The following is a 17,686-nucleotide window of genomic DNA, read 5'->3' on the forward strand; positions in this document are numbered from 1 at the left end:
GGCAAAGTTGCTTAAGACTATACTGCCTCTGCACAGAGAACCTGCTGTAGTTTTGATAAGACATGCTGGTGAATACAAAACCAGTAAGGTGCGAGGAACAATAAAAAGAAGCGAGCTAGTATATGTGTGTTTGTGTGCTTGTAAATGATACACAAAACAAGGCACGGAACACTTTGGAAACTACACTTAAGAGCATAAAAGGACTTTAAAAAGTGCATAAAGTCAAACTTTCTAAAGTCAAACTTTCCCCAGAGGAGGGAGGACAACTGGCAGCAAAGTCATCAAAGTCTTTTAAGACTTTATTTTGGAATATTTTGCTTTAAAGCATCCTTGCCAAATAAGTTTAAACATGAGGGCAAAAGGAAGCAAAAGCTTTCCTGGCCTGTGACACTTCCTGTGCTGGGGGAGTGTAGACAGGAAGTGCTCGGGGAATGGAAAAGGAAAAAGGAGTGTTATGACCTGTGGCTGTGCTCTTAACATATGTACAAGCTGTCTCATATTTCATTCTGTAGACATGTTTCTCACACTACCAACATATTTACCTGACATCAGTGAGCTCGTAGTACATATTCCTCACGTCGTCTTTGACGTAGACGGCGACGCTGGGCGACTCCAGCATCTTCATGGTGAGCAGCTGCGGGAAGGCACTAACAAACAGAGCTCTGATAGTGTCGATGCTGGTGATCTCATTAGGCATGCGGATCTGTTTGGACTCGTCTCCGTACTGCAGGTACAGCACACCTGCAGACAGCAAGAAGAGGAGAAGGGTGATTAGCCAAAAGTAATCTCACTGTGCTTTTGAGATGCTAAAGAAGTGCAGTCTAATCTGTTGATGCTAAAACAAAACACTTAGCTACTTAGCAGTAGTCTTTAGTCTTCAGTCTTTAACTGCTGCACAAAGTATTGACATAGCAACCAAAGTCAGCGAATAGTTTTAAAGTATGCTCAATAAAAGTTTGTCACAACCTCGTCCTGTGCCATTCCTAACATGTGAAAACACTGTTGGCACCCCGCCCACATCGCTATGTCAGACCTTGCAGCTCAGTGCTGTGAGCAGTGCAGGTATTTGTCCATATTAACATTCACAAGAGTCAATATGGACATATTCACACTCATATGCCATTTATATCGTCACACCATGGAAGCTGACACAAACCAAAAATACAGCCTGACTGATATCATTTGCCGATATCGGCCTGATTTGGGTCCATTAAGGACACATATATGTTTTAAAACTGTCTTACAGCACATATTGTACAGAACACAATGCTCTAGTTGTTTTAGAATTTGTTCCATCACATAGGTTTTCCATCAGCTCCCATGTTAAATATTTGAACACTACCAATATATCCCATGGCCAGTTTATCGGCCAAAACAGATATATCTGCATGTTTTTCAATATGCGCTGATCTGCCATGTAGCAGAGCATCACAGCTGGTGCAGACTAAAATTGGTTGACAATGTATCATAATACATATAATAATATATTAATAATGTTAAATATTCTTCAAATAAAGTTGTTTGCTTAAAGAAGCAGCCTTCTGAATAAGTTAGCATGGTCACATTGGTGCTAATTGGGTTGAATTTTCATTCATTCCAGCTGATAAATTCAATATATCAGCAGTAATAATATTACTTAGAAGTCCAGGAAGTTGCGACCTTGCAATTTTTGTCAAAACGTTTCCGCAAATCTGACCAATCAACCCATTCCCCCTACTGGTGGACGTGTGCATCACCAAATATTCAGTCTCATGTACTGTGCCTTTAACATCCCCAGAATGCTGCATGCTAGAGACTTGCTTTCTTTTGCTCTTAGTGGTTTTATACAAGTGGATCACCTGCAATAACAAGTAAAACAGCTTAAAAGGACTAAATAATGTGTAGATTCTTCTTTGGGCAGTGCGGAATTACTATTCCATGGTAATTTCACTCATTTTTTACACATTTTATTTGGCACCTTGAAAAATGAAATTGGCTGGAACTGATGCCAGGAGACAAACTGCTCGCTCGGCCAATAGATGGCTCTCTCTTTAGTTTTTTAATGGAGCGTTTGTTCCAGTCGCTGGCAGCGGATATGTAACATGTTAGACACAAAAGAAGCCTCAATAAACTTTTTCAAAAACATTTTCAAAAAAAAAAAGACCGAAGGTGACTTTATGCCCTCTAAAATCACTCAAAAATCCTGTATTAGTCAGAAACTAATAAAATCAAAACCATCCGCTTCAGCTTATGTATACTTGGATGGTGAAATGTCCTTAAAAGTTTGTCTTACTTTTTACACTAATTGTGCTTCAGAATGATTTCTTACCCTCAAAGTTTCAATGAACATTTTTAGTAGCATGATTTTGGCATCGTATGAACCTGCCACTCAACTCCTGTTCCTGTCACACACGTTTCAGAACAGCACGCTGTATATTCCTGACACATTACTTGATCTTGAGAGAGGGAGTGGGGGCAGGAGCTTTGCCAGCAGCAGGGCTGTGTGCCCGGGGTGGAACAGCACAAGTCGTGCATCAAACAGACCAAAGCCTGAACCTCTGAACCCTGGGTGTGGCTTCTGTACTGTGCTTTAGAAAAACAGATGTCTCCCACACTAAATTTATGGACACGCCCACCCTGCACTTGTATAAACAATGCCAGGGGAAAGAAAAAAACATTTCTATTTCTGGTGTGTGATTCATTGCTTTAAACAGCACTGATTTTTATAGGGGTGACAACAGTAGAACTTTAATAAACAGAACAAAGGAGTTTAAGAAGTTTATGTTCCTCCTCTGATCTTTTATGTCGTATTGCATTAGAGTTTAATCAGAATGTCACATTTGATAAACTGCTAAGACAAAGGACTTGTTGTGCTACACATAAACCCCTCATGTCAAAGTCACTTTAAAGTCTGTGAACTGAAAATAGCTAGTTTAAAAGGAGGCATGGTTTTAGTCCATGTAACCCCATAAAAGGACTAAGCCAGTAAAAGCTACCAGATGTCGGTGAAATATTATACAAGATCCTACGTGCTCCACGAGACCGAGTGAGACAGGGAGAGGGCAAATCCAGGAAATAAAAGTGCTGAGTCCGTCATAGCTTTCTGGTCTGTCTGGCTTTCTAGGTAGTAATAACTTAACAAAGTGCCCATTTGCAGAATAACTTCATTTGTCCCCAGAGAGCAGTTCGGTTAACAGTCGGCTAGTTTTCATGCAGATGTTTGCAATTAAAGGTTTGAAGACAAAAGCGGCATTGATTAAGCGTGCATTGTGAAGATGTGACTTCTTCACCATTGGTTTTATTTGCTGCATGGAAGTTAAAAAGTTTGGCTCTAACAAAGAGTTACATTCCTGAGCGCCTGCTTTCACTCAGGATTGGAAGCAAATGGCCAGTGGGTTTCCTGACCAAATGGGCACAGCGCTGCAGACTTAAAGTTTTCCACATCTCTCCAGCGAGACACAAAAGTTTAAAGCATAAATATCTGTCTGCATTCATGAATATCTTAAAGAGGTTTGAAATGCAACAAAAGCTGAAAAATACTACATTCGAACCACAGAATTAATGCATTGAAACACAATACTCTTGATCCCGACCTCTAGATTAAATCTGATACTCACATTAGGGGTTATAGGGATTTCCTGTTTTCTGCTGAGTCTTACGCCGCTCTGCAAAGCCACGCAACGCAACAACTCTACAGTACAAGCTGGCGGTAGTGAGCCCCACAAAGAAGCCCCAAATGTCCGTTGGGACCTAGCGAAGTGTGTGTGTGACTGCGTGTGTGTGTGTGTGTGAACGACTGTGGGAGGGACACTGTAGTTAAAGTGGTGCCCCTTTTTCTCTCCTCCCCTTTCATCACACCATAACCCCCCACTGTCACAACGCTTTGTCCTGATGTTTTTGAAAGAGAGAGACAGAGCGTGTGTGTGTGTTTGTGTGAGCACGCATGTGTGGTAAAGCATGTTTTTTTTAAAAGGGTTTTCGCATTTCTGCTTCTCAAGCAAACCAAGCTGTGTTCCTCGCATAGAAGAAGTTTGGAAGTGGCACCCTATGGTTTCATTCATTCTCACTTTGGTCAAAAGGCGTGCCACTAAGACGCTCTGCTATTATCCAGCAGCAGAAGCCTTGCTGAGTTGTGAGCTACCTTTGAAGACTATCCTCCTAAAACATTACAGACTCTTCACTTTGTTTTGCTAGTTCTCAAACTCTTCCCCCCGCTCTCACCCTAATGCAGCAGCCTCATTCTGCACAACTTCCTGCGTTCCTGCATATGGATGCAAATGAAGCACCATGTGTGTTTGATAAGACGACCCATTTCTAATCCTGTCAATAACACGATGGCATATTGTGGATGGATTCCCTAATCTTTCACTTCAGAGGAAATGAATTCTAATTAGAACAGAGCTGTGAGCTCAGGTGGAGAGGGGGGAGGGAGGGAGATGGATGGAGGGAGCGGAAAGGCTTAGACAAGGTGAAACGGTGAGATCGTGGTGCGGTTTGGAGTTATTTCAGAGAGTCCAAAAGTTATGGAAAGACTCTACTAAAAGAGCAGCAAAATGTAGGTTATCAAAGAGGTCTAATGTCAATTCACTTTCACCTCATTCTATTCATAAAGTCAATTAAAGATACGAGATAGAGCCTTAATCTTTCGATAAGTTCTAATAGGGTGGAAATCAGAATTTATCTGAGAATGTTGTGGGATTTTAAGAGAGAAAACTTTCATTTCGTGTTCAACAAAAGGTAAAAAAAATCCAGATAAGAAACAAATGGCTGAAATGTCATCAACCCAAATTGTACCTAATGAGCGGTCCTTCGTCTGGTTGGTCGATCGCACCACGGGCAGGCTGGCACGAATCCGGCTGCCGCGGGTGAAAGCCGTGGGCGCGTCGGCCTCAGACATGGTGTCCAACGACTCCAGGGAGGCCAGAGATAGGTGGTCCACCTGGTCGCCGACGCTGGGCTGCGGACTGGGGCCGTGCTTTGGGCTTCTGCTCTGGAAGGGGAGACACGAGGAAACAGAATATGTTATGGGTGACACTATGGACACATTGTACATAAAATAATACCATAAATGCAGGACTGTCAAACATTCTTATAAAGATATGATGCATTTGGAAGAGTTAGAAATAGAGTTGTTCTGATACAGATGCCGGTATCTGAAATGCCTCCAAAAAATGTTCAGCTGTTGGCGACTACTCTCGTAAAACCACTGATCTGATACTATAATTTATTAGTCCTCAAAAATCCAAAGCGGTAGACTTCATTGGAGTAATATTTTTTTTGGTTGCCACGAGCAACAACTGTTTTTGAGCATTAAAGAAGAACTGGTTTCCGGTATGTGCTAGCAACAGTGCGGTGCTAGCTAAGAGAGTAACATTAGCCACAGCTAGCAAATAGTGTTTTTTACTCACAAATTTTAAGTCTCTATTTTTTTTTTAATTAAAGGCTAACATTAACATAACTGGTAAAAGCACACAATAAAAGCAGTTTCTGTAAAAAAAATCAGGGTTTCATGGACTGTGTGTAATCGGTGGATAAGCACATCAGGAGGGGGTGCTAACGTTAGCTTGTTTGTGCTCGGCTCAGCAAGGCAGGATTCCTGTTGATGGCAGTCTTATCACATCCACTCCGTTAATAGAGCTGAACGATTTAGAAAAAACATCTAATTGCGATTATTATTATTAATTTTACTTATTGCGATCTTAAAGGCAATGATCATTTTTAAATCATTATTCTCATTTTCATTGAAAAACATAAATTAGTGATTACAGGGTGATTTTTGTAGGGATCTGTACCAAGCGACGATATTTGATACTTTTGTCTGTGTGTATGATATGTAGGTCAGAGCACAATATGTAAATAAAAATGTGTTTTTACACACATTTCACCCTTAAAAGATGTTGTGCCTCCTGCGATTTGAAAATTGCAGTCGCCCATATCGCGATTTCTATTACATTTCAATTAATTGCTCAGTCCTATAGTATAATGTTTAACAAATAATAATAGTATGTATATATTTTTTTAACCCACTGGTATTTGAGGGGACATTTATGGGCCAATACGCCATGCTAGGTATCGGAATTGGAAATGGGAAGGAATAAATGGCGTTAGAACTTCCAGTTAGAAACACCGTATTTCAGTCTCTGGCAAACAAGAATAAAGCACCTTTGATGTTGACTTTGAGCTTGACTCTATCAAATAAATAAACCAAGACTATGATAACATGCAAAAGTGTTCACACTAATACATGCTCACACTGCTGATACTGCTATCAAACAAACACATCCAACAGTATAAGTTATTTAGCTTCAAGTAATCATGCGTCTAAACTTTTAATTTCTTGTCTAGGAGCTGGGTTTTCAAATAGTTCCAACCCTGACTGATGACACACTAACTGAACCATACAATGCGGGTACCACAGAAGAAGAAATTCCTTTAAAGCACTAATAACGGATCCAGACTTGTGTCATCAAACTTGAACATCAGTTGGCTAACCTGTAATCTGACCTGCATGACGTGGCATCCACAAGCCACGGCTACAATAAGACGATGTGTGAGAAGGCTACAGAGCCCATTGAGCTTCTGCGCGGTGCTGTAAGGTGATCTGTTGCACAGGGACAACGGAGGGGTCAGGGAACACAGGGCTCTTTATGAAATGCTCTTCTTCCCTGGCAGACATGTGACCTGCTGTAGAGCTAACGCAGCTGAAGACACAAGGGCATCTCCACCAGGTTATCCTGAGCGCCTGCATGCACACACACACTGCCTTCCTCTTTAATTCCCACACGTACAGACAAATAAAAGAATGTAAGCTTTTAACATTAAGTGCAGTTGACATTTGTGATGAGCTTTCATGGCCAGAACTGGTTTAGCCTTGCAGCCAAGTGTGCTTGGCAGGCACAGACAGGCCAGACACTAGGAGACATGGATGTGCACGGGTTTTAAAACACAGCAGATGTGAGTGAGGATGCAAACTTAGCTGCACACACTGACACACAAACACACAATGGCATGATGCAGATAAGATAAAAAGGCTGACTAACTCTGTGGGGCAATTGGATTTTCATCAAGTACCTCTGAATGTCAAGCTCAGAGTGAAGGGAGGAGAGCATGTCCTGTAAAGACTGATGGGAGAAAAGAGGAGAAAACAAACAGGAAAGGGCTAAGAAATGCCAGGTTGTAGGGTGAGATGAAAAAGGAAACAGAGGAACCATGGAAACAATTACATCCCAACAGCTACAGAGGCTTAAGGAGAACCTACAGCGGAGAGTATAAGGATTACTTACCACTTGTTATTAGCTTATTTGAGTTTAATGTAAACCCCACTGCTTAAAAACGTCTACTATTACAGTAATTGCCATCATCAATATTATAAAGCATTTCCAATAATCCCTATGTAATATTTGCTGAGTCAAAGTGTGCAAACATTTATTTGAAGCACCTTCACACGGACCTAACACAGCAGGTGAAACTGCTGAGTCATCTCTCACCTCCTGTAATTTCATAAAAATTCGCTCAGCATGCAGCATCCTCAGATTAAAAATACATGAATATAAATGTGCCCTTCTTCTGTTAATACACGATGATAGTCACCTTTTAACACAAGAGGGTCACATGGAGTTGACATGTCACCTGAAACCAGACATGTGTTGGGTAATGTAACCTGAACGCTGAATGATTTATGAGCATATTCAGCGTCGGTGGGTCCAAACTGCCCTCCTACACTGCTGTTCTGTCTTCTCATATGCTTCTGTGTCACTCTTGGGAATGTTGAATCATATTGGCTTCCTCCATCACCTGTAGGTAGTAATTAAGTCAGAGTGGTCTGGCAGCGTAATCCAATATTTTCTGAAATACCAAAAGGGAGGAAGAAGAGCCTGCGTTTCAACACTGACTTGTATTATGATGTTTTATAAGTTTATTGCTTTCTTAGTGTTCAAAGCACAAACTTGTATGACTACTGCAGCCATCAGACATGGTTGATATCAGGATAGCACACATGTTCCTATGTTTTTAGCTACATAAATGTAGTTGAATAAAAAGATTCAGTATTGAATATAGTGGAGGAAAGACATCAAAGGAATGTAACATTTTGAAAATAAGTCTTCGATGAGAAGCTATGACTAACACAGATAAAGCCAGGCTAGCTGTCTCCTCCTGCCTCAAGTCTTAAACTACGCTAAATTAAGCTAACTACCTCCCTAATCACATTTGCCTCCTTGTTCTTTTATTGTGATATAACCATTTAAATGTTTATAACTAAATATAGTGTAACATTAACACACATTGGAAAGAGTAATAAAGCTAGCTAACTGAACCAGTCTAATGTTTGCTAACATTAGCTTACACAAGCTAGCTGGTTATAAAGCTGTAGTGGCAAAACCCCTAAGGGCATAGCTTTTAAAAAAAGGGTGTATTTTACTGCCTATGAGGCATACATGTTTAATTTAAGAAGAAGATTGTTTTATTTCTTCTTTTAAAAGTTAAAGTCTTACTTTAAGTATGCTAATTAAAACTCGCTTTCCGCTTTCAGACAGCAGTTTTAATGGACACATCTGGAAGGAGAATTACACGGCAGAAAAAGATATATAGTAAAAGCAGGATGTAAAATTTTGAAAATGTTATTCTTTACGAGTGTTAGATGAGAAGACATGACTAGCATAGATAAAGCCGGCGAGCTGCCTCAAGCTTCCCCTTCAACTAAGCTAAGTTAAGCTAACTATCGCCTTACTCACATTTGCTGCCTTGTTCTTTCACTATTGTGATATAAGCATTCAAATGTAATATGCTTAAATATAGTGTAACATTATCACAAGTTGGAAAGAGTAATAAAGCTATCTAGCTGAACCAGTCAGTTAGCCTACATGGTGATAGTCGTCTAACGTTTGCTAACATTAGCTTACACGAGCTAGCTGGTTATAAAGCTGTAGTGGCAAAACCCCTAAGGGTATAGCTTTTAAAAAAGGGTGTATTTTACTGCCTATGAGGCATGAATGTTTAATTTAAGAAGAAGATTGTCTTATTTCTTCTCTTAAAAGTTAAAGTCTTACTTTAAGTATGCTAATTAAAACTTGCTTTCCGCTTTCAGGAAGCAGTTTTAATAGACACAATGTGACAGCTGGAAGAAGAATTACGCAGCAGAAAGAGATAGATAGTAGAAGCAGTCGCATATAAAGAAAAAGGAAATTGCAAATGAGACCTTCTGCCTCCCTGTGGAAAGGGGTAATTAAGTTAAACCACTCCACAGTAGCCCACATCTGACAAATGAGGTGTCCCCTCCAAAGGTCGACAGTTAGTTAGCTCAGATGAACTCCTCTGTGTCTCTCTTTTCCTCTTTCTCATGCCTGCGCACGGAGATCATCATTTTGATAGTTTGATGTTGCCGGAAAGGCCTCAAAAGCCACTTCCTGTCACGGGGAACCACTTCCCGCTTTAGGGTCCAGATGTGCTAACCGCTGATTAGCACCGTAAAAAACCTGCTCCAACCTGCTCACATCTACAGTACATTCCTCACCAGTGACTTCCCCCAGCGTCGGTCAAGCACACAGCCTGTGATTCTGCTTTTTCAGCAGCGGTTCGCGCTGAACGCCACATTTGCTCTGACAGCTATGATGAATGTGAGACACTGACATTAGCTTATACACGGGAATAAGTTATAGAGTCATGAAAGAGCCCATTGGCAAGGAACGTGTCAAAAAAATAGCTTGAAGGTGTCAAAGAAAGCAGAAAATATTTCTACTACAAAGTTGTTTTGGCAGTGTTGTAGCCAATGACAGTGGGTTGTTAATATTATAGGACCAGTGTCAAATGTGTCTAGAAATAGCTAAATGGTATTTGCCTAAACTAAATGCTCATGATGTGTAGCTTGTGTAGCAAACCTTTCCCTCTGGCAATCTAGGAAAGGCACTACATCATGTATGTTAAGGTTTTTAATAGCCTTAAACAACGCTCGCAGCAGATTTACATTCAACGGAAGTCAAGTGTAATGTTACAAGGACAAGCAACAATCAGGCACACAACTATGCTTGCAGATAAAGGAGAGGGATAGTTTAAATGTTTGCTGCCTGTGTTGTGTGTTTTAAAGCAAGAAAGACTGATACAAAGAGAGATATGAGTGTGTGCATGAGTGAGTCAGGCCATTGTTGCAGAAAATCTGACCCGAACCCAGGACATCCTGAAAACATTTATGCAACAGTGGTCTGACAAACAGTGTGCAGAAACAGAAAGCTCAGGTCTGTGTTTGTTTATGTCTCAAAATATATGTAGTATTGCTAAGACATGTGTTACACTGCACTGTATGTGCACCTGGTGAGTGTGCACGCACAGTGTGGATGCTTCTCATTGCTACCTGCCTCCTGTCTGGAACATCACGCAGCCATTTCAAATTGAAGGGACAATGCTGCGTGATTTCACCGTGCAGAACAGATTACGTTATATCATGCGGCCCCTGTCTTAGCTCCTGACAGACAGGCTGACATGCGGAGCAGAGATGGGGCGATTAAAGTATATCACGATTGTTAAGAATAATGTCAGCTCCCGCCAGAAGCCTGCTGTGTCACTCATAGAGATTTAAGTATAGACACAGGCTCAAAAAGTGCCAGTGCGTCAAACACCACATCTGCTCCCGACCTACACAAAGCCCACTGATTGGTGTGTTGAGCTTATAAAATCAACATAAATGGGGTTATTATACATTTTCCATAACAAAGCCTTGTTTTGCCTTAAAAAAATAGAGCATTCTACTGACATCTCTGCAATCATGTCAATCTTTTTCACCTTTTCGCCACATCATTTTGTAGATCTGTCACAAGTGAAACTCCGCAGGTTTCACAACGCCTACAAATGTTGATAACAGCCTGACTACAATAACCTGCATTCACGCATCACTTCTTATGTACACTCACAGGACAAACACACAAGAAACCAGAGGAGCAAGTTTTATTCACTCCATCTATACTCTTGTCAAAGAATGTAAACACAAGAGTGGCGGGGGGACGATTGTGTGGCGTTTAACACAATCTCCGGTGTTGTGAGCACATCTTTCCACTTAAGATGCTAATTTGGCCCCGGCTCGGGCTTGGGGAGCGGAAATCGAGCTAACTGTAATTACCTGGACAGATCTGAATGGCAAACACATAAAGAGACGACGCTGGCTCCGCAGACTGTTAACCCCTTACTTAACTTGTCTCTTTCTGACATGTTTTTCCACTAAGGGCGTTCAGTCTGGCAGGTTGATGTGGTGAGATTCAAATGTGAGTGGGAGGCTTTTAGCATTTGTGTCCTCAAGCAAAGCCACAGACTGTATTAATATCAGCCTTTGTCTCCTGGTTTTAAAGGTGAAGCCACTGCAGATGGGCCAGCAGGGGGCGACTCCACTGGTTGCAAAAATAAGTCTGATTGTATGAAACTAGATGAAAAAAAGGGCCAAGTTTTAAGTTGATTTATTATCTCAGTTAACATTTTCTGAATGAGTTTCAATTGCTAGTTTTAAGACACAACATGACTTTTATTTAGAAAATTAGGGTCCCATTTAGAGTAAAATTGACAGTATGCTTTGGGCGTGGCTACCTGGGATTGACAGGTCACTATCACAGCGACCTGTCAACCAAGATAGAGCAATGTGCATCCACTCTGTAGTCCAAATGTGGTCATTTTGGCTTAAAAAAAATCAAGATGGCGACGACCAAAATGTCAAACTAAAGGTTTCAAAACTTGAGTTCCCAAATCAATAGGGTACGTCACAGTGGCAACCACACACTGTATAAAAAGATGGAAGACATGACAGCTCCCTAAAAGTGAAGCCAAACCCTCTCTATCGCCCCCTGCTGACTGGCTGCAGTATAAGTCATAAAGCCCGCCTCCTCCATGTTATCAGATGGGACATGAGTAAAACTATAAAATCAAAATATACACCAAATAAATGTTTCTCAAACATGGTTTCTGTCATTATAGTTAGTTCTTATCATGCTGATTTAGATCCCAGTGTTCATTTTTCTGACAAGTTTAGTTTTTATTTTTATTTTTATTTTTTTTTGGGCCTTTTTTGGCTTTATTTGTAGGACAGCTGAAGATAGACAGGAACTGTTGGGAGGAGAGAGTGGGGGATGACATGCACCAAATGATCGGCAGACCGGGAGTCGAACCTGTGATCAGTGCGACGAGGACTGTAGCCTCTGTACATGGGGCGCCTGCTCTACCGACTGAGCTAAACAGCGCCCCGACAAGTTTAGTTTTAATTAGTTATTTGATGCTGTCAAAATGATGATTGACAGCTCTGTTGACGAATCCGGCTCCTGCAGCTGATCTGTTCCGGATTAGCAGAGTAGAGGAGGAACAGTGAGAGGAGAATTAACTAAAACAATCACTACAGTCATTGAAGTTTACATATCTGTGAATGTCTGCTTCAGACCAACACAAGAAGCTAAGTGTGTGTTTTGGTTAGAGGAAGTGGCAACGGCGGCTCCACCTGCCGATGGCTACTGCGCAGCTCTGGCTCCAAATGATATCACCAGCACCAGCATCATTGGACAGTCACACCCTTAAATCAGCACCATCTTCCCTTGAGCTGTGTTACATTTTTCTGTAACAACACAAAGGAAAGTTGGCACACACGTACAAAGAGTTCATTAAAAACACCTGTGTGAGTCTAAAACTCTGTGCCACTGCAGTTCTGCTCATCTCTGAAGCATAAAGCCCCCGTCAATCAACCAGTCAGCGCTCGGCCCGTATGCTGTCTGCGGACCGGCCATCATCCTTTGTCTCCCCCGGCCTTAATGACATTATACCAAAATCCCCCTAGTCATCCATTCCCATTCATTGCCACCACATCCCTCTCTGCCTCCCTCCTCTGATGCATTCCTCTTCTAATCCCTTCATCCAAATCCCCAGCTGACCTTTCAGAGATGGGCCGGCTTGTTAATTGGCGTGTTAAAAGTGGATGACTTTATAGTGTCCACGCAGTCGAAGCTGGCAGCGAAGGTGAAGCGACGTGCAGAAGTTATGAACACCAGAAGCCTGGGCTGTTACCATCTCATTAATAAATTATCACATTGGCAAGTAAAATATAATCAAGCAGATCTGTCACGCACATGGAGAGCATAATCACAATAGACACAATGCTGCCTGTTGACCAGCGCAGAGACGAGGCGAGATGTCTATCTCTTCCGCCACTTGTGACATTTCCAACAAATGAGCCACGCCGTCCGATTGATTTCATCCACTCACGCATACACGAGTGGGTCACGGTTATCACCAGCAGACATCACACCCTCCTCCGAATGTGCGAGGTTACTAAAGTCAACTCTGCGTAACCATCAGATAAATCAGCCAGTGAGTGCACAAAACACTTTTGAGCACGTTCGCAGCAATTCAAACATTATGTATGAATATAAAAGTCTTGGAAAGTATAAAAGCTTTATTTACCATGTCACACATGTTGTTATCTCCTCCCAGCAGTAACTTCCATGCGAGGTTGGAAACTCCCCGCTCTAAAGGAAACAGGGTCTCTTCCTCTGCTGTGGTTTCAGCCCTTGTAGCACTTGCTCTGCACAACTGCTCCGTCCAGCTCCCTTCCCTTTCTGCTCTACCTCACAGCGGATGCAGCTCCATCCAATGCATATACACCGCCCCACATCCCAAACTATCCAACGGCACAATAAAAAAAACACACACACACACACACAAACCCCACACCAGGGGAAACTCATTGTCTGTAATGTGTGCTTTTCGTGTCGTGCACAGAGTGAGGGATGTCTGCACGGCTCATGATGTTGCATTTTCTCACTTTTCCAGCAGCATGAGGAGAAAATGTGATCCTTAAAACAGCTTTAAAACTTCCAAAGAAACCCTACATTTTATCTTAAAACGGCCGCTCCAACGCTAATCCACATTTGCAATCTCATCTTCCATCTCGTCCTCGTCCTGCAGGCTTTGGCTGAAGACCGAAAGATGACACTTATGTCCCGAGGAGATAAAACCAAGCTCTACCCTGAGGGATCCTTAAGGCCAGGGTGAGATACAATCAGCACACCCTCATCCTATAGAAAACACTGCATTTGTATGGTCGCCGTTAGATCAATTTATGTTGCTAAGTACACCCTGCGTTACAGTAGTGTGTTTTGGTTTCATCATGCCTTCAAGTCAAAGTGTTACATAATATCAAACGCCCAGACTTGACCAAGACTGGCAGATCATTTACCAGTCATGCATTCAATGATTTGCACACCCCCCCGCCTGTGTGCACACAAAGTCTCTCACCCCTTCTCGCTCGCTGTCTCTCTTTCCAACACAAATACATGCAAAGTATTTGCTGACGGGGCTGCAGAGCTATCATCTGCCCGGACTTGCTCTTTAGCATCCCTTCATCAAGAGCAAAACACAGCTTGGAACGCTTACAGACTCGCACAATAACTCAATACATGTTTTGATTGATCTACACAAACACACAGAATCCCGTTATAGAGCGCATCCATCAACACAGCCGCGGTGGACAAAGCCAACGCGACTCCGATTTATATGACACGTCCTCACATGAACCTGGTTTTCCTCCACAGAGCGTCTCACATGAGGTGAAATAAAAGGCCTTCCAGGTCTAATTTGGGCCTCTCTGGGCGTAAATCTGAGAATGTAAATGTGCGGCTCCAAGCATGTGGTCACCGAGACAAAGACGGCTTTCTTCTCCCCGGAGAAATCGGAGTCGTGCGTCCTCTGCCATCATGCTACACTCATGAGCTAACGTATAATCTAACACCGTTAAAGAACGAGGAGTGCTAAAGCTACGCTATACTTTTGCAGCTTCATGCTAACGATAAATTGGACCTCTTAGCTGGTTTAAATCACTGTATTTTGTCAAGTGTCAGGTTGCCTCTTCCCTGATAATGGCTATCCTATTCATGCCTAATTAACAGGTCACAGAGGCCCACATACGCTCCTTCACTGAGGCTAAGATTTATTACACTCTCTCCCAAAGGATGGTTTCTGTGTGCAGAAAAAAGGGGTCCGATAATCATTTAATTAAGCTTCTGCGTTTCCTGACAACACGATCTGCAGCACATCACGTCATGTAAACACTGTCAGCTGCTGTTTATTCTGTACTCGACTTCTCTGCTTATTAGTCATGCTTGTTTTGCTTACTGTGCATTGTTTCTTTCCCCCCTTCTCACGTCCTGGTTGTAACTCCTCATTATCCACTTGTGACCACGTTGACCTGTTTTTGACCTCTGAGATACACAATAAGAAACACGCGGCCGTGACCTCTCAGCTGGAGATGACTCAGTCGACCATATGTGATAAGTCGTGAAAGCGCAGCTCTCACTATCAACACGCAACGGCACCCATTGGTGGTTAAGGTGCTAAAACACCAGCGGCTGCGAACTTAGCGTGAATTGCATGGAAATACAGTGAATGATTGGTAGATTATGTCGACCTGAGGAGGAGGTGCCGTGATGAACTGCTGCACATGCTCCACTTCTGTCAAACCGTCTAATTTATGACTGATTCCTTCAGCCGCTGATGCCTGAATATATACTTTTCCACTGTATACTTACTCATATTCCAGGTGTTGCACATCGTCTCTGTCATGTTGTTTACTAAGGAACATTCTGCCCTCTCCTTCTATCTCTGCTTCAAACTATGAGAAAGCTATTTTTCTGCCGAGCTGCTGCCATGCTCATCCACTTTATCCTCACTGTTCAGGGCCGACTGGAAATAAAGCCCGGGAGATCAAAATGGGGTTTGAACCAGATGCTTGGAGCTGGTCCTGTCAGTGGTAAGATCATCCTGGTGTGCCTCCCGTCTCTGCTCTGCCTTTTGAAGTGAGCTTCATACCTTTGGCCCAAGGTGGACTCCAGATGTTGGGCTGCATGCAAAGACTTGCAAAGCAAAGGTGCATATAGAGACAGCGAGGGAAAACAGCCCTGTTGTTCTGTCGGTCATAAAGCTTGGAATCTCTGGCAGTGTGTCAAAAATGTTTACATCAGCCGTCAGAAATAACGATTTTTAAACTTGCATCTAGTTACTAATGTTCCAGACTGGAGGCAGAGCATGATACACATGATAAAAGAGGCATCAAAACAAGAGCCTGAGCATTTTACCAACCGGATTGGCTACATTAGTTTAGCTATTCTTAAACTAACCCAGTTCCTCAATCAAGTCTAATGACAGATCACCTGCCTCAACAAAGACGCCCAGGACGCCAAGATGAACTTCTAGTACCAAACAAAGACATAATTACCACCCAAACAGCTAAAAACACCCAGTGATGTTTGAGGTGCAGCTTTTCAGTAACAATTAAAGAATTAAATATTGTCATCAAGGTAAACAGGTTTTCATACTATTTTTAATTTTAATGTTTATACGATGACATTTATTTTCCCTTAAATGGCCCGCTGATGAAAGGCTTTGCATTCGCAGTATTACTTTCTGGGCGTCTGTGGCGACATTTGCGTAAAAAATCACAAGCGGCGCCCAGTTAGTGACGCGTTTTCCATCAGCCAGCAGTGGTTGGTCTGCCAGAGAGGGTAGGCAGAGCTAAGCGGCTGCTTTTTCGGTCTCTGCAAGTGTTGCGAGTCAACAGTAATCTACTATGGCTGAACAAACAAAGAAAAGATGGATGACTACAGATACAACTTAAAAAATAAGTGGAAATCCAAAGAAAAAGAAACAAATTGGACGCTCAGATGAAGGCAAACAATCTAAAAAGAAAGCGACCGTCAGCGAGGAAAAGTTACAACGTTGCACATGCAGCACTGTCTGGATACCCGTGAAGTGTGCTCCCGCAATTACCGTTTATCACCATAGGTGCCGCCAAAGAGAACGAAACTGAGAACTCTGAGATTACAACTTTAAGATTAATAGATTAAAATCTTCATGGTGTTTTTGTAGGTATGTAGCTCTGCATTAGCAACAACAGCAGCCACTTAACTACTGTTAAATCCGACTGTTTCAGGGTCTCTTATGTCACAGTACAAAAAACGTTTGACCATGCATGCTTAAAAGGAGGAGCTGGAGATACTTGTAGTTTTCAAACCTTAATCAGGAAAAACATGGGTATGAAAATGAGTTTATCCAATTCTGGAAATAATCCCAACTATCCTATTTAAAGCTCCTGTGAGGAACTCTTGGTTAGTGTTGATTTTGGCGTCCCCTGTGGACAAAGCCGTACCTCTTATCTCTTTTTGTCCTGATTTTGTCCTGTACATGCTTAAGTCAAAATCAATCTCGTTGCTGACGGTCTGGTTTGCTTTCGTAGGCCATAAAGAGTCATCAGAGTTATTTTCAGTCTGTTTCATAACCATCGAAAAACTCAGCACAGGAGCTTTAAGTTAATTTAAAGTTTTGGAGACGACATTCAAGGTGATAAAATAAGTAGCAGCTTGGTCCTCAGCAGAAGCTCCTCAGGCTGTGACTCCTGTACTGACAAATGGCCTTAATTGTACCAAAAGGAATGTAAGGTTAAAGAGGCCGGAGACATTTCACCTCTGCAAATCTGACAAGAAAATCTGAACCTCATAACGACCGCCTGTCTGTTAAAACCAGAGGAGCAACAATAAAACTGGAGACGACTTAAGCCCGGGCTAATGCAGGTCTGCAATGATGCTGAGGAGTACACTGTAAAAAGAGCTCAGACCTGATTAGCTGGTCTGATTAACGCACGGGCATTGCTCTCGAGACGGCGTGTAAAGTTCTGTCTGGCTTGACTCATTATCAGCGG

General features: G+C 42.2%; 1 protein-coding gene across 10 annotated transcripts in view; it reads right to left on the reverse strand.

Moving 5' to 3' along the window:
• The window catches only part of LOC138595602 (sickle tail protein homolog), a 97,142-nt gene that overhangs the window by 25,007 nt on the left and 54,449 nt on the right, over positions 1-17,686 (reverse strand). For 8 of the 10 annotated variants that reach the window (XM_069666917.1, XM_069666920.1, XM_069666918.1 and 5 more), the window contains 2 exons: positions 4,774-4,969; positions 543-741 (listed from right to left, as the gene is read on the reverse strand). In XM_069666917.1, the coding sequence (XP_069523018.1) occupies positions 543-741; positions 4,774-4,969 (395 nt within the window). Of the gene's footprint in view, positions 1-542; positions 742-3,596; positions 3,699-4,773; positions 4,970-17,686 lie in introns of those variants that run through there. The other 2 variants (XM_069666922.1, XM_069666924.1) reach the window with 2 other exon arrangements.

This window comes from Semicossyphus pulcher, unplaced genomic scaffold (genome assembly GCF_022749685.1).
Source record: "Semicossyphus pulcher isolate SPU_LCO1_2020_fin unplaced genomic scaffold, fSemPul1.0.p SCAF_18, whole genome shotgun sequence".
NCBI lineage: Eukaryota > Metazoa > Chordata > Actinopteri > Labriformes > Labridae > Semicossyphus > Semicossyphus pulcher.